The sequence below is a fragment of the Mustela lutreola genome, chromosome 16, assembly GCF_030435805.1.
Source record: "Mustela lutreola isolate mMusLut2 chromosome 16, mMusLut2.pri, whole genome shotgun sequence".
Lineage (NCBI taxonomy): Eukaryota > Metazoa > Chordata > Mammalia > Carnivora > Mustelidae > Mustela > Mustela lutreola.
The window spans coordinates 14,014,900-14,031,166 of record NC_081305.1 but is presented as its reverse complement, the minus strand read 5'-3'; the positions used below and the strand labels follow the sequence as shown (position 1 = coordinate 14,031,166).

General features: G+C 40.5%; 1 protein-coding gene across 2 annotated transcripts in view; it reads left to right on the top strand.

Annotated features, from left to right (window-relative positions):
- PMFBP1 (polyamine modulated factor 1 binding protein 1) overlaps window positions 1-16,267 on the top strand; it is a 166,712-nt gene that overhangs the window by 132,243 nt on the left and 18,202 nt on the right. For both annotated transcript variants that reach the window (XM_059150761.1, XM_059150762.1), the window contains 7 exons: window positions 1,119-1,361; window positions 4,577-4,798; window positions 10,776-10,946; window positions 11,940-12,050; window positions 12,838-12,964; window positions 13,066-13,223; window positions 14,663-14,903. In XM_059150761.1, coding sequence (XP_059006744.1) covers window positions 1,119-1,361; window positions 4,577-4,798; window positions 10,776-10,946; window positions 11,940-12,050; window positions 12,838-12,964; window positions 13,066-13,223; window positions 14,663-14,903 — 1,273 coding nt within the window. The remainder of the gene's footprint in view (window positions 1-1,118; window positions 1,362-4,576; window positions 4,799-10,775; window positions 10,947-11,939; window positions 12,051-12,837; window positions 12,965-13,065; window positions 13,224-14,662; window positions 14,904-16,267) is intronic.

Below are 16,267 nucleotides of genomic sequence, written 5' to 3'. Positions count from 1 at the left end.
GAAGCAGACATGGCCCCTGCCCTCCAGGGGCTTATAATCTAATAGAAGATAAGTTACACAGAGGTCACTGTAATGCAAAGCAGAATGTGAAATGCCATAGTAAAGACATGCCAATAAAGTCTATGGTATTGGTGCAAAGATGGCTTTGCAGGGAAAAGAGGAAGGAGAGCAAAAATTGGACAGGATTTTACATAATAGGTAGGAGGATTATAAACAGAGAAGGGAGTTAAGGAATGCCCATGGGCCACCCTCTTCATCCACCTCTCTTTCACATGTCATCAGAGATTATTGGGCAAGAAAATATAGGAACTTCAGTGCAAAGACCTCGCCTGTACTGAAATAAACAACTCAGGGATGTATCCTACCTGCAGCGTACCTGATACAAAGTAGGTGCTCAACATATGTTTATTGAGTGAATGAATGAAAATATAGGATGGGTCTAGCAGCATTTCAACCTGATTGTGGATTGGCAGGAAGAGATCTCCCTGTTTCTCTCTCTCTCTCTCTCTCTCTCTCTCTCTCTCTCACACACACACACACACACACAGCATCTATAAGGTCACATCTTCCTTCAGGAGGAGACAACAGAGTCAATGTGCCTGAATAATCTCTGCCTCCCATTGGCCAGCACTCCAGAAAGCTGTTTCCCCAAGAGCCCACCCAAGAGTTTGCCCTTTTATCTGAGTGTAAATCAATTTTAGCCCAAAAACTGAACAGAATTCTGTTGTGTTCTAGATCAATTGTCTAGATCAATTGAGTTATCTTTAAATGTGAAGACCAAAAAAAAAAAAAAATCATATTATTGTGTGTATTTTTATGTTACTTTCTAGGTCCTTTAGATATATGTTTTTTCTTCTGGCCTGAGTAATATGAGTTGTAGATCTAACTTGTAGGAAAGAAGTAGGATTTTTTTTCTTCTTTCAAGTCCTCCTTACAGGATGGAAATACAAAATGATGTTTCAGCGTAGATAGAGTGAAAGGTTTACCAAATGCGTGTGGATAAAAGGACCGAGAGATGGAGGTCAATGGTGGAACAAATGAAAAAAAATCAAAGAATGAATGTATCCTTAATGACAACCGAAAGGTATTTTTCCCGATATATTCTATCTCAATTGCAGAATAAGAAACAAGCATTAGCATTCCAGGAGTCGCGGATGGAGTTTGAGCCCAGTAAACAGTGCCATCTGAGACAACTCCAACAACTCAAGAAAAAATTGCTAGCCCTTCAGCAAGAACTGGAGTTCCGCACAGAGGAGCTGCAGACTTCTTACTGTTCCCTCCTGCAGTATCAGTCTGTCCTAGAGAAGCAGACTTCCGACCTGGTTCTTCTCCACCATCACTGCAAACTGAAAGAAGATGAGGTATAGATAGAATAACTATGGAAATGGCTCCTAAGCCCAGGTACCCACTGAAATCAGGCCACACCTACTAAAAAGCAGACACTGGCCTTACAGGAGAGAGCTTCTCAACATCTTGAGCAGGTTTTATCAACTTCCCCTCTTTAACTCTTAATCTTAATGAAGCTGAACAGAGAAAACTAAAGAAAATGGCATAATTGGGTGAAAGTATCAGTGTACATGCGACATGTGATGTGAAGTGTGTGTGTGTTGGGGGGGTATTGCTTATAGGTCCATCATTTCCATCCTATTATCATTGCAATTTAAATGCAAAAGACTCTAGGTCTCTGAGGGTTATAAAAAAGGTATAAAGTCTATTAAATGAACCATTTTTAGAAAAACCAGATTTTGATAATATAAAAATTCCTAGCATTTGGATAACTGATAAGATAACCAGACATTGAGTCTGAGTCAATCACTGAGAGTACCAGATCAGTCATTTTTTTTCAGGCTGGAGTTTTAGATCATATAGACCCAAGTATATTCTGAACATTCATTTCCATTCATGTCCCAAGATAGTATTTTTTTTAAACCAGAAAGAGCATCCTTGTGGAATTCTGAGTAAATTCCAAAGATCAAAACTATAGAATTTAAACCAGTTGAACAATGGTAGCACTAGCAGCAGTGAAACTATGGTTTCTAAGGAGTGAGACAGACAGCCTCCCCGAGCATTTTCTTCTTTGCCTTTAGAGATAAAATTCCAAGGACTGTCCAAGATGGGGCTGTTGCTTAAGGAGTAATTCCAGGGGCTTTTTGAGGACTTACAGAATGTAGAATTTTTTTAAAAGGGAATGTTATGAGAATTTGCTGAAAAGGATTGGAAGGGAAAGAAACAGAGAAAAGCTATCCTACAAAGTATAATTGAGGGCAAAGCCTATGAACATAAACCATAGTTTAATAAAACTAAAGTAGGGTTGGGCTAAAACTGACCAGTTCTTAAAACAAGAGTCCAGCTTGGATAGAGCAACCCTGAATTAGCTGGGATTCTATTTGGCTGCATGTAACAGAAAACCCCAAGGTAATAGTGACTTTAGATAGTTTATTTCTCTGACATATAGAAGAAGGATGGAGATAGGTGGTCTAGGAATGTTACAGGAACTGCATGTGTCATCAAGTACCTAGGGTCCTCCCTTTTCGGTCTACCATCATCAGCTCAAAACTTCCATTTTCTAGATCTCCTAAGGTGGCTGCTAGAGCTCCAGCCATCACTTATTGTTCCAAACAGGATAGGGCAGGGAAGGAGGTGGGGGGAAAAAAAGACACGCTCTTCTCTTTTAAGGACACTTTTCAGAAGTCCCACACAATACTTTCATTTATGTATCATTGGCCAGAGTTAGTCACGTGGCTTACAGCTAGTTCTTAGGAAGCCAAGGAAATGTATTTCAGTGACATGCACTGCTGTCCCAAATGAAGTCAAGTCTCAACTACTAAGGAGGAGGGGGATAATTGATGCGGGATCTGGTAAATAGCAGTCACTGAAAATGATCTCAAGCTGGGAAAACATTGGAAAAAATTACTCTAGGCATTCTGCCAATTTTCCCCAATACTTGGTTGCACAGCAGCATCAGGCTTCTGTGTAAGGCTGAATTTCCCAACAGCAGAGCCTAAGACAAGTCGATGAATGTAAAGTAGTCAATTCAAGAGGTGATCCCAGAGAGAGAGTGGAGAAGTGAGTCAAAGAAAGACAGGAACCCTATAAAGAAAATCAGTATTAAGATCACTACCAGGGGCGCCTGGGTGGCTCAGTGGGTTAAGCCGCTGCCTTCGGCTCAGGTCATGATCTCAGAGTCCTGGGATCGAGTCCCGCATCGGGCTCTCTGCTCAGCAGAGAGCCTGCTTCCCTCTCTCTCTCTCTGTCTCTGCCTGCCTCTCCATCTACTTGTGATTTCTCTCTGTCAAATAAATAAATGAAATCTTTAAAAAAAAAAAAAAAAAAAAAAAAGATCACTACCATGGGCGCCTCGGATTCAGCCCCTCTGGAGAACTGGGGGAGGTAGTGTAGAGCATGCCTCACAGTGATCCCAACTCACCACCCAGTCATTGCTTGAAGGCTGCTCCTGGGGGTATTAACTCCCCCATACTGGTAACCTGCCTTGTCTTGCTCCTCTGCGGGAGTGGGCTCCTGAGGCCAGAGCATCCCTCAGGCAAAGAGTTGAAGATGCTTGTGGTTGGAATGGGTTTAGCATTCAAAGGAAAGGTGAATGCCTTCAGAATGTGAGAGAGTCACTGATAGCTTCTGTTATAAACATTTGAATATAAAATATTCTTTCTGTCTTCCCCTTTTCTGATCAACACCTCAAACTAAATGACCTCTTCCTACGAGGAACTTCAGATGGCAGGCAGCAAGCATAATTAGCTTAGACTGACGGAACGAGTTCTATCCAAATTCAACAGTGAACTATTTGAACCAAAATGAAATGTTCCCTAATGACCCTCCTGCTCTTAACTCCTTCAGTACATGTAAATCTGGCCATTCGGTTGACCATAGTCAGCTATATATAGTTATTTGCCGATTATAAATCATACCTTCCCCAAATTAAAGAGTTTGTAAACTCTTTGAGGGAGGAGCCTGTGTCTAATAGGTAAATATCCCCCAGCACCCAAGACACTGTTTAAGAGCGCTCAATAAATAACTGTCTGTTGGTCAACTAATCAATCGATTAGCTGAAGACTGGGAAGAGAACACAGGCTAAATAAGAACCATCCAAGCCCAGAGGAACTTGGGGTTGTTCCCCCTCAATCTCTTAGGAACTTGCTGTGTGCACGAGGGGCTCCACATTTTCTAAATCAGATCTCTAGAGAATACCTAGGAAGGAAAGGTGGGCATTTCAAGCCTTTAAAAAAAAAAAAAAAAATGGAGCTATACAGACTCATTCCCGCTAAGCAACTAACAAGTCCTTATTGACTTTTCACTATACGCCAGACGGATGCGAAATAGACAGTGGTCCCCGCCTTCAGGAAGCTTACCGTCCGAATCGGACGATCTTTATGTTTTAATTTCTAATCATTAACATTCTGATATTATATATCGTAGCTTTTACATCTGTGCTGGGCCTATTCCGTACTTCTAGGTTTCTAGTGAAGACCTAAGACTCCTCTGCGTGGGGTCCTTATAGCCATACCCTTTCCTCAATCGATGTTTCCATGAGTTCAATGCGGTTTCATTCCTTTACCAACAGGTGATTCTCTATGAGGAGGAAATGGGGAATCATACTGAGAACACGGGCGAGAAGCTTCATTTGGCCCAGGAACAACTTGCTTTGGCCGGGGACAAGATCATCTCCCTAGAAAGGAGTTTAAGCCTCTACAGGGATAAATACCAGACTTCCCTGAGCAACATCGAGTTACTGGAGTGCCAAGTGAAGATGTTGGAGGGGGAGCTCAGCGGAATCGTCGGTCAGGTAAGGCCTCACACCACTCACTGCCTAGGAGCTCCAGCAAGTGGACCTGCTCCCAGGTGGTCACCGGGTAACAGTCCCTGCTTTCTCTGAGGGAAACCCAAACCTCCAACCAGATGTCTTTCCTTCCCTTGAACTTTGTAGCCCCCGGCTTTCAACTTCCAGCCTTCACATCTCCTTTAAGATTCCTCCCTAAGAATTTTGAGGCTCCTTAATTAATATAAAGTGCTACCACTTCAAATAAGGCAAAAATCAAAATACCAAATGGGCTCCCACATCTTCCATGTTCTCATGAGGTTCTGGCTGGGGGGCTCTTCTCGGTCACAGGACTCATGCAAACCATGACTTCAGGATCAAACAGGAGGTGAAGTCCATGAAAGGTAACAAAGCAGAGCAAAAATGCCTGAATCTTTCTTTTTCTTTTAATTGCTTTTTTTAATTACAGAAGTAATATAACAATGTAGGTTCCCTAGACAGAATCACAGAAATTAAATGTAAAAGTCTGCTTTCAGCCTCCTCTACCCTACTCTCTTCCCTTTAGATAATCATTTGAATAATCTGTTGGGAATCTTCCTCAGTCTTTTATTATACAGTTACATATATAAATGGTTAGGGTTTTCTTATTACATAAATGGGTCATTTTATAAATGTGGTTCTATACCTTGCTTTTTAAATATATATCTTGACAATTTTAGTAACTACCTTGTATTCTATGGTATGACTATACCATCTGCTGACCTATTTTGTCTATTACAAACAAGATGTAATGGACATCCTTATTCCTACGGGAGAATTTCCTGAAGCGGGATTGCTGGGTCAAGGAATACATTTATTTTAATGTCAAAAGATACTTCTAAATTGAATGAAAAATACTTCTACCAGTTTACACTTTTACCAATAATAATTAAGGGAACTTGCTTCCCCACACTCACATGGTATGTTTTTAGTCATTTTAAGTTGTGCTAAACTGACGCATGGGGTAAAAAAAAAAAAAAACACACACACACACACACAAAAAACAAGTTTCCTCATTACAGTTTTCATTTCCTTTCATTCTAACAGTTGTGGGTTGGGTTCCCCCAGGAAGCAGACTCTGACACAGATTGACATGCAGTACATTTTTTTTTTAGAGAGAGCCCTTGGTATCAACACCTGTGAGAAGAAGGAGAAGGAAGCAGGGAGCAGAGGGAGAAATTGAGCTGTAATGCAGTCCCAACAAAGGCCTCAGCCAGTCTTGTGGAAGCTCTGGGGCTGGATGGATATACAAAGGGGTCCCAAATTAGGGAGAAGGGAGCTGGCCTTCTTCCTCCATGTTGATCAGTTATGGATGTGATCTGCCCTTAGGGAGAGGCATGACTTGGAGCAGAGCAGTTTTCTTCAGCCCAGGCAATCCCCAGAAATGGCTGAGAGCTGAGGGTTGTCTTAGGAAGCACTCCCAGCAGCTGGGGGAGTAAGTCCTTCATTGCTGAAGGGGACACATCACAGTGCCCACCACACTAACAAAGTATTGAGCACTGTTCATGAGTGTATCAGTCAGGTGGATTTCAGCTTGATGAATTACTTGTTTAAATCCTTAACCAGTTTTATATTGGGTATTTAGTGTTTTTTGTATTGACTTATAGGAGTGTCTTAATATATTACAGGTAATAATGCTTTACTACGTATGTTACAGGTATCTTCTCCCAGTTTGTAACTTTTCATTTTACTTTATTAATGGTATTTGTCACCATCCAGAAATTTTTTAATTTTTATGGAGTTAAGTCTTTCAGTCCTCCTTTATAGATTTTGAGGGTTTTTTCCTTTTTTTTTTTTTTTAAGATTGATTTATGTATTTGAGAGAGAAAGAGAGCAGGAGAGGGACAAAGGCAAAGGCAGAGGGAGAGAATCCCAATCAGACTCCCCACCGAGCACAGAGCCTGAAAGCTGGATCTCATGGCCTCAAGATCATGACCCAAACCAATATCAAGAGTCAGACAGCCAACCGACAACTACCCAGGGACCCTTAGGTTTTATTTCTTGCTTAGGAAGGCCTTCTCTACCCCCCAAGATTACAAAAGTTTACCTCATTTTTTTAGCACTTTTATATTTTTTTATTTCTACATTTTTATCTTTAGTCCATTTGGAATTGATATGGATGGATGAATAGATAGATTAGATAGTCAGATGATAGATGATAGCTAGATAGATAACCTATATATATATATATATGTATATATATAGCTATAGATACACATAATTTATGTTTACCAAAAGGTATCTCCAGCTGTCCCACTTCTATTTGTTGAACACTATTCCCGCTGATTTGAATTGCCAACTCAGTATATATGCTGATCCCCATGTACATGTGGTTCTTTCTCAACTCTCTTCTTTTGATCTATTTGCCAGTTTTTGCACCAAGATCACAGTTTTTAGAGACTTTAACTGATAGGTTTTGATAGCTCCTTCAAAGTAGGTCCTCCTTCCCTGTTCTTGACTTCCAAATATTTCTTGGCAAAATTTAGATTTATGTTCATTTACTTTCAAATTATATATTAATTTGGGGGAATTAGCATATTCTATGGGACATGACATGCTTCTACTTTTATTTGTTTTCTTAGGCACCCTTTAATAGGATTTTATACTTTTCTTTATAGATTTCCATATTTCTTGCTAAGTTTACTTCTAGATATGTTATAGTTGTTACTGATTTTGTGAATGAGATTGTATACATTTAATTTTATTAACTATTTCTGATGTATAGGAAAATTCTTGTTCTGTCACCTTATTAAACTCTCTGACCCGATTTTCAGTGGACTGCTTGGTATATCTAAATTGCTTTCCTTCTCAATAATCATACAACTTATTTTGCATCTTACTGCATTGACCGGGACACCCCAGAACAATGCTGAATTATAACATCCTTGCCTTGTTTCTCATTTTAAAGGAAATGGTTCTATTATTTCACTAATAAGTATGTTTGTTCTTGGCTGCTTGTTAATATTCTCTTTCAAGTGGAAGCGTGACTGTCTATATGTAGTTTATTGAGAATTTTTGTCAGGAATGAATGTTCAACTTCATCAGATGTTTTTGTTAGCAGCTATCAAGGTTGTCATGGAGGTTTTCCCTTTAATGAAGTGAATTACATTAATAGATTTTCATTTATAGGACAATCTCTATGTTCCTGAAATTAACTTTACTTGATTGTGATATATTATTTTATTTTATTTATTATTTTACTTTATTTTAATAATAACAATATATCATTATATTACAATAAACTGTTATACTAAATTGCTTAAAGTTGTATTTTTTGTATCTATTTTCAGAAATGAGATTAGTTTGCTTACTCAAATCCTTGTGCTCTCATCTCGTATTGGTTTCTGGATTATGCTACCGTAAGATAAATGAGTTAGAAGGTTTTTATTTCTCTTTTAATCTCTGAAACTGTTTATATAACATATAAAATATGCATTTCTTTAAGATTACAAATAAAACCAATTTTTAATCATTACTTAAGCAATATACTCCAACACTTCTAAATTCTTGGACTTTTGTTTATTAATTCTTCCAGAAACAATTGTGAGTGGCTAGGTTTCTCAGTATTTACATGTCTGAAAAAGATCACTTTGTCTTCATTCCTAATTGCTAGTTTGCTGGGTATATAAACTTTCAGGAACACCTTCCTTTAACTCTTTGAAATTATTGCTACATTGTCCTGTACCATCCAGTATTAAAGAGGAATTGTTAGATTTTGATGTTTCTCATTTTTGTAAGTTGCCAGTTTTATTTCTTGGAATTCTGGAGGGGTTTAGACTCAAGGTTTCTTAGTTTATTTTTCATTAAGCCTCTCAACATTTAACCGACACTTTTAATCTGAAGATCGATAATTTCTTCAATCAATAATTTCTTCAAGTTTTCTTCTATTACTTTAAAATTAATTTCTATTTTTCACCCTGTGGTATTAAAACATTGGACCTGTAAGGCACCTGGGTGGCTCAGTTGGATAAGCATCTGCCTTCAGCTCAGGTCATGATCCCTGGGGTCGTGGGATTGAGCCCAGCGTTGGGCTCTCTGCTCAGCAGGGAGCCCTCTTCTCCCTCTTCCTCTGCTTACTTGTGCTCTCTCTTCCCTATCTCTATATCAAATAAATAAATAAAATCTTTTAAAAGATTTTCTGTCATTTTCTGTCATTTTTCATTCTTTTGCCCACTTACACACTAACTTACTTATAAGAATATTATTTATGGTCAGGTTTAGATTTCTCTCTGACCCTTCTACAGCTTGCTCATGGGTAGCTTTCATGCTTAGTGAACATAAACTATTTCTAACTTTGCCTGGAAAAGCCCAATTAAGGAAACAAGTTTAATGGGAAAGATCTACTCTCCAAACTGTAACTCTTTCCTCTTTTCTGGCTATCTAAATCAGTTCACTTCATTGTTGGTGCAGACCCATGTGCATGTAGTAACCCTCATACATGATTTCAGATGACCTAGAGAAAGACATTTAAAAAAATTTTTTATTAACATATAATGTGTTATTAGCCCCAGGGATACAGGTCTGTAAATCACCAGGTTTACACACTTCACAGCACTCAGCATAGCACATACCCTCCCCAGTGTCCATAACCCCACCACCCTCTCCGTACCTCCCTTCCCCCAGCAACCCTCAGTTTCTTTTGTGAGATTAAGAGTCTCTCATGGTTTTTCTCCCGAGAAAGACATTTTTTTTTTTTTGAGAAAGAAATTTTTTTAAACGGTTCTAGGAAAATGGCCATACTCATGCTAACGGGAGTGTCAATTGGTATAATTTCTTGAAGGATAATGGTGTGGTATCTACCAAAATTTTAAATATGTCTTAGCAGTCCTACTTCATGAATTTTTTTAAAAGATTTTATTTATTTATTTGACAGAGAGAGATCACAAGAAGGCAGAGAGGCAGACAGAGAGAGAAGGGGAAGCAGGCTCCCTGCTGAGCAGAGAGCCCGATGCGGGGCTCAATCCCAGGACCCTGGGACTACAATCTGAGACAAAGGCAGCAGCTTTAACCCACTGAGCCACCCAGGCACCCCCCCACTTTAAGAATTTAATCCAAACATATACCAGAATAAGTACTCAAAGACTTACGTGCAAAAATATTCATTTCAACTTCATTTTAGAAAAAAAACTTGGAAACAATTGATATTCCCATCAATAAGAAATTAGATAAACCCGTTGAAAAGCAATTTAAAATAGCTAGAAGTACATATACTAACCTGGATATATTTCTAATACATCTTTTTGAGTGAAAAAAATATATTTTTATATTTTAAAAGGCCAACATAATATCATCTGTATTCTACAAATTCCTTATTATGTATGTAAGTGTATAGATAAAGTTCTAGAAGTATGTGCACAAATTGTCATCTCTGGAAAATATAGCAAGTATGGGATTAAAGGTAGTACAGTCAAAGAGAAATTTAGACTTGCCCACAATGGTATACTGTTTTAGATAGATCATGTATATTATACATGTGCAATTTGATATTAATTTTAAAAGAAAAATCAGATAAATATACAAGTAACAATATGGGAAATATCCTAAATAAATTGTCAAGTGTAAACGTAATGTTAGAATAGCGTTTTAGAAGAGTTTAATTTGTGTAGGGGAAAAAATAGAGGGTCATATACATATGCATATATGCATATACAAAGATGCATAAAATATCTTTGGAAGGATACTCCCCAAAATGGTAACACAGACTGTCGCGGAGGAGAGGACTTGAGTCGCGGAGGGCCAAGAGGGAGGAAGACTAACTTTACAGGATATTCTCTTGTGAACTGTTTGAACTTTTAACCATGCGTATGCACTTGTTAATTTTTTCTTTTATTAAGAAAGCTGTGATTCACATATGTGAACATGAACTTTCAGAATGTAGATCTAAGAGATTTTCCATGCATATGGCATTCTGAAGTTAACTCAAATAGTATGAACAAAACCAACTCATTATTTCCAAATATCCCAGGAGACTGAGAATAAGGGTGATCATTCAAAAGTGCGTATATACACATCTTCCTGCATGATTCAAGAGCATCAGGAGACCCTGAAACGACTGTCTGAAGTCTGGCAAAAGGTCTCTGAACAGGATGATCTAATCCAGGAACTTCGAAATAAATTAGCCTGCAGCAATGCTTTGGTAAGTGACTTCTAGAATATTTTTCTGAGAGACCAAAAATAAATCCATGAAGAAACAAAGGAGGGAAAAAGAGTCACCTAAAGTTATTTCGGTCAGCAAGATTGCTCAAATGTCTTATATAGACTTGCCCCTACCTTTTGTTCATCATCTCTGTGGTTACATGCCCCCAACCCACACTAAGTTTGAGATTCTAAAGAGACTTCAAATCTATCACAACAACTTAAGTGCTCATCAATAGAGAAATGGTTGAATAGATTTTTTTTTAAAAAAATGGTTAAAGAAACAGAAACATTCTACATATTGTAGAATGATATACGGCCAAGAAAAAGGATTCAGCAGACTATAAGAATTAAATGGGGTTGTGAGCTATTGTTGAGAAAAGGTCGCAAAATCCCATGTATAGTTCAATTCCACTTTCATTTTTTAAAGTCTTTGTTTATAATCTAGAAGTACATACCGTAAATTGCCTATAGTGCTCACCACCCCTTACTAGAAATGAGCGTGGAGAGTAAGTGGAGAGATGTCACTTATTTTTTTTGATGCTTGTGTTTTGTTTGAATTATTTTAAACCAAGAACAAAAATTTCATAATTTTTAATTTTCTTAAGTACATACACATCCATGCATTCCATAAAAACTTCCTTCTTTAATACTTGAATTTTGAATCCGATCCTCTGATAGATTAGATGTCTTTCCATCACAGCTTTTAGAGAACATTCTGCCTCATAAGCTGGAACACACAGAGGTTCAGGAAGGAGTCCAAAATGTGGCCACTGGCAGACTCAGACAAACCACTGTCTATGCCTTACTGAGACTTGATGTAAGATTGAGAACCTAATTCCTCCTCTGTTGCAACCCCACAGGAAGTTTGTGATGAATTACTTAGTATTATAACAAACTTGGGCTGAAAAAAAGAACACCCTGCCAAAAATCATACTAGTAATAATCACATTACATTGATCATTCAGCATAACTAACCCACACTCATTTGCAGGTTCTAGAGCGTGAAGAGGCTTTGATAAAATTACAAGCAGACTTTGCTTCCTATACAGCCACACACAGACATCCTCCTAGCTCCTCAGAAGATTGTGAAGACATTAAAAAGGTGGGAGAGCTTTTGCTTATTTGTGCCTGGGGGGTGTCAAGTTGCATTGGGTTTGATTCTGGGTTTTCTTGCTTATTTTTTATTTTTATATCATATGTTTATATTTGTGTGAACTTGATTGGCCCTGCTACAAGCATCCTGTATGTAGTATATGCCAAGTCCCAGTGAATGTGTCTGATAGTATTCAGTTTTACAGCCAAAGTTTGGAACTGCACCTGTTTCTTCTATAGCACATATCAACTGTTAACATTTTCTACAGGGGACCACTTGTGCTCTTTATCTGTCTCACCCCACTATGAAGTCAGTTCCATGGGGTCAAATATTTGTTTCTGTGTTTCTTATTCTATGGCCCCCAGCACCTAAGACAGTGCCTGGCACATGATAGGTGTTCCATCAATGTCAATTGTTGTAGGGCAGAAGGAATGGTGGCTTTTGTACACATTCTGCATGAAGGTGATAAGTCTGATGTATCCTTTTTAAAATTAATTTGTTTAATTGAGATACAATTGACATACCCTAAAATTCACTATGTAAAGTATACAATCCATTGGTTTTAAAGCAGTTACAAGGTTGGGCAACCATCCCCACTAATTCCAGAATATTTTTACTACTCTGAAAAGAAACCCTGTATGCATGAGCAGGCATTCCCCCACTCCCTCCCTCAGTCCCTGGCACCTACTTCTCCCCTCTCTGTCTCTCTGGATTTGCCAAATCTGGACAGGTGGCATTTTAGAAGCATTCTTGCCCCATGTGCTCATCCTGCCCTGGTCCTATCTTACCTGCCCAGATACTTAAGCACTTGCAGGAGCAGAAAGACAGCCAGTGCCTACACGTGGAGGAGTATCAGAACCTAGTGAAGGACTTGCGCATGGAGCTAGAGGCTGTGTCAGAGCAGAAGAAGAACATCATGAAGGGTAAACCCGGAGAGGGTGGGGTGTGGGGGGCAACAGGGAGAGGCAGAAGGAAGCTGGAGCCCTCCTCTGAGTAAGGAGCACTCTGTCCCTTCCTGCCATAGACATGATGAAGCTGGAGCTGGACTTGCACGGGCTGCGGGAAGAGACATCTGCCCATATGGAGAGGAAGGATAAGGAGGTTTCCATCCTACAAAGGCGGCTACAGGAGCTACAGATGCAGTTCACAGAGACCCAGAAGCTGGGCTTGAAGAAAGACAAGGTAAGGCAAGAGGAGCTCTCTGGTTAGAACTGCCAACAGGACAGGTGTGAGGCCAGACCTGGTCCAGGGCAGGTTCTGGATCTCTGCACCCAGTGAGATTGCCTGAGGAAACAACACAGGAGTATGAGACTGCAGGTGCTTTAGGCCCAGAGGCAGTTCTGGGCACTTCTTTGGGACCTCTCATAGCACATAATAAATAAATAAAACACCATTATCCAGGGACCTTCATAGATATGTTGACTCTACAAGAGGTACTTTCCCAGCCTGCAAGGTAGAGAGTTTGGGACACACTTGCATTGTTCTGTTATGCTTTTGTTTATGCTTGGTCGTGGAAAGAAATGCTTTAAATATTGTGTAGTTCTTATTAAGAACTTTAAGTGAATTTCAGTGTATAAAATTACAAATACCTTATGAATATGCATATAGGCAGTTTGAAAATATTGATGGAACTATGCCCTAGAAGATCTGTAGTTCTCAATATAAGTCAACGTCCTGGAAAAGCCTAGGAATAGAAGTAAGGACAGAAATGTTGTAAAACCAATGCAAGCTTATACAGTCAGTGCACTTCCAACTCTACACTTCTATCAGAGATAGCAGAAATCATCCAACTGCTTGACTGGCTTCATTCAGGCTCCCAATTTGAAAGTGCAGGGGGGCATCCATTAGTCAAAATGGAAGTGTCTGGAAAGATGACCACACGCAGCCAGGAGTCTGGGTAAACAATTCTGAGTCATTCATATATTCATTCAACCTGTATTTTTGAGCTCCTGTGATATGCCAAGTACCACTCGAGGCATTAAGAATATAACACATGCAACATGCTTATTCCTCTGGAGCTCACATTCTAGTACAGAAAGACAGACAATAAACAAATCACAAAACTAATATATAATGTAATGCCAGGTACTGATAAGTTCCTGTTTCACACAGGGTGGTCAGGGAAGGCCTCTGTGATAGGGTGACATTTTGGCAGAGATTTGAATGAAGTGAGGGAGCCACCCAGGCAGAGGTCTTCAGGAAAAATATTCCAAGCAGAGGGAGTAGCAAGGGTGAGAGTCCTCAGGTGGGAATCTGCTTAGAATATTCTAGGAGACAAGCTCAAACCAAGAGAGTTAGGGGTGGCTGGAGGTGAGGTCAAACCAGACCATCAAGAGCATCCCAGGAGGTTGCTGGAAGGAGAGTGGCCTTTTTCCAAATACATGGAGCCAGCAGAGGGCTTTGAGGAGAGGCAGAACAAGATTGGACTTAGGCTTCCAGAGGGCCCCTTCTGACTGCTGCGTTGGGAATGGACTGACTTAAGGCAGGAAGTGGAGGTTGGAGATTGTGTGATATCCAGGCCAGAGAAGATGGTGGCTGGAGAGGGCTCAAGATAATCTGTGCCCAGCTTCGATGGGTAGCTGCTCAGGCCTCTATCAGTGGTCACCCTTTGCTTTCCTCAGCTCCTCCAAGAGAAAGATGAAATGTTGCATGAGCTCGAGAAAGAACTGTCACAGGTTCAGAACAGCCTCATGAAAAAGGAGATGGAGTTGGAGAAGCAGCAACGAATGGCAACAGAACTTGAAAGCACCATCCAGGAGGCAAAGCAGGATAAGTCCAGGGCAGAGTGTGGGGCCCTGCGAGCTGAGATCCAGAAGCTGAAGGACAATCTCGAAGATGCCCAACAGCAACAGAAGCTGGCAGGTGAGGCCCTCAGCAGACGGTGTCCCCACCACACTTCAAACCCTCGCTCGGGGCTAGGGCAGTCCCCCCTCTTTCTCTGAAGGCCACTTCCTGCTCCTTTCCCCGCTCCTCACTGCAGACCTTGTCACGATCTCATGGCACATCTCACAGGGATCACAGCGCCCGCCCGAGCTCCTTCACTCGCCCTTAACTGGGAAGGTGAACTGCTGAACGTTCACGCCTGCTGTTTCCCCAGCAGCGTCCTCTGAAGTTCACCTTTCGCCATCACAGGGAGGACAGGGCTCGGAACTTTGCTTCGTGCTCTGCATTCCTCCCCAACTTCTCCAGGACCTCCGTCACACAATTTATTCTTCCCTTCCTTTAGACACCTTCTCTCCCCTTTATTGCCTCCCAACACATTCTCTCCCGCCTAGCCTGCTCTACGGATCATGTCCTTGCTGCTCTGCTGAAACTACTTTGCCAGAGGTCATTAATAACTTCTTTCCCTGGGCATGGACTTGCCCTCGGGGGGATGAAAACAATCAGAAATTAGGTACTGGTGATGGTTGCACATCTTTGTGAGTATTGCAGAAACCACTGACCTGTATGCTTTAAAGTGTTTAATGTTATGTTATGTGAGTGACATATCAATTGGGGGGGGGGGGGGGGATGTCCATAGCGTGGCCTCCTTCCCCGCCCTCCTGTAACCGTGTGTGTCTGAGGGTGGTCTTGGCCTCCCTCCCTCAACAGTTTTTTTCCCATCTTTGGAGATCAAACAAGTCCCTTCTTCTTTCACAAATCTCATTCCCTCCTCTGACAGTAGTCATCCATCCCTTAATCTCTGCCTTCCCCCTTCTAGTTTCATTCTTGGAACAACTCCAAAACCTAGAGCCCCAACCCTTACTTGCCCCCTGTGGTCACTCTTGTCTCTAGAGAGTAGCTCCACCTGGGCAATCCACCTTCCCCTCTAACCCAGCATTCCCCAAACTGAACTTCCTCTTCTCTGCTTAGAAAAGAAATTCCTCCTCCTTCTTTCAAGGTATATCATTATTCCTGTGTTGACACCATCTTTCGTCCAGCATCCCAGGCTGAAAAATGGAGACAAAGGTGATGTTTCAACAGAAACAATAACAGAAACTTTAGGAAGTCCTTCTCCTTTTAATACGTTTCAATTTTCCTCTAATAATCTTTTTGCCAGGTCTCTGCTCAAGAACCCACTAACTTAACTCTAAACATTTCTCTCTGGCTTTCAGAATCTTCCAAAGCCCACTCCTGTCCATGCACTCACTCGGCAGTCTTCCAGCACTCCTCCATGCACTCACTGGGCAGTCTTCCAGCGCTCCTTCCCACTGTCCTTCCCAGTCAAACCCATCTCTTCCCATCTT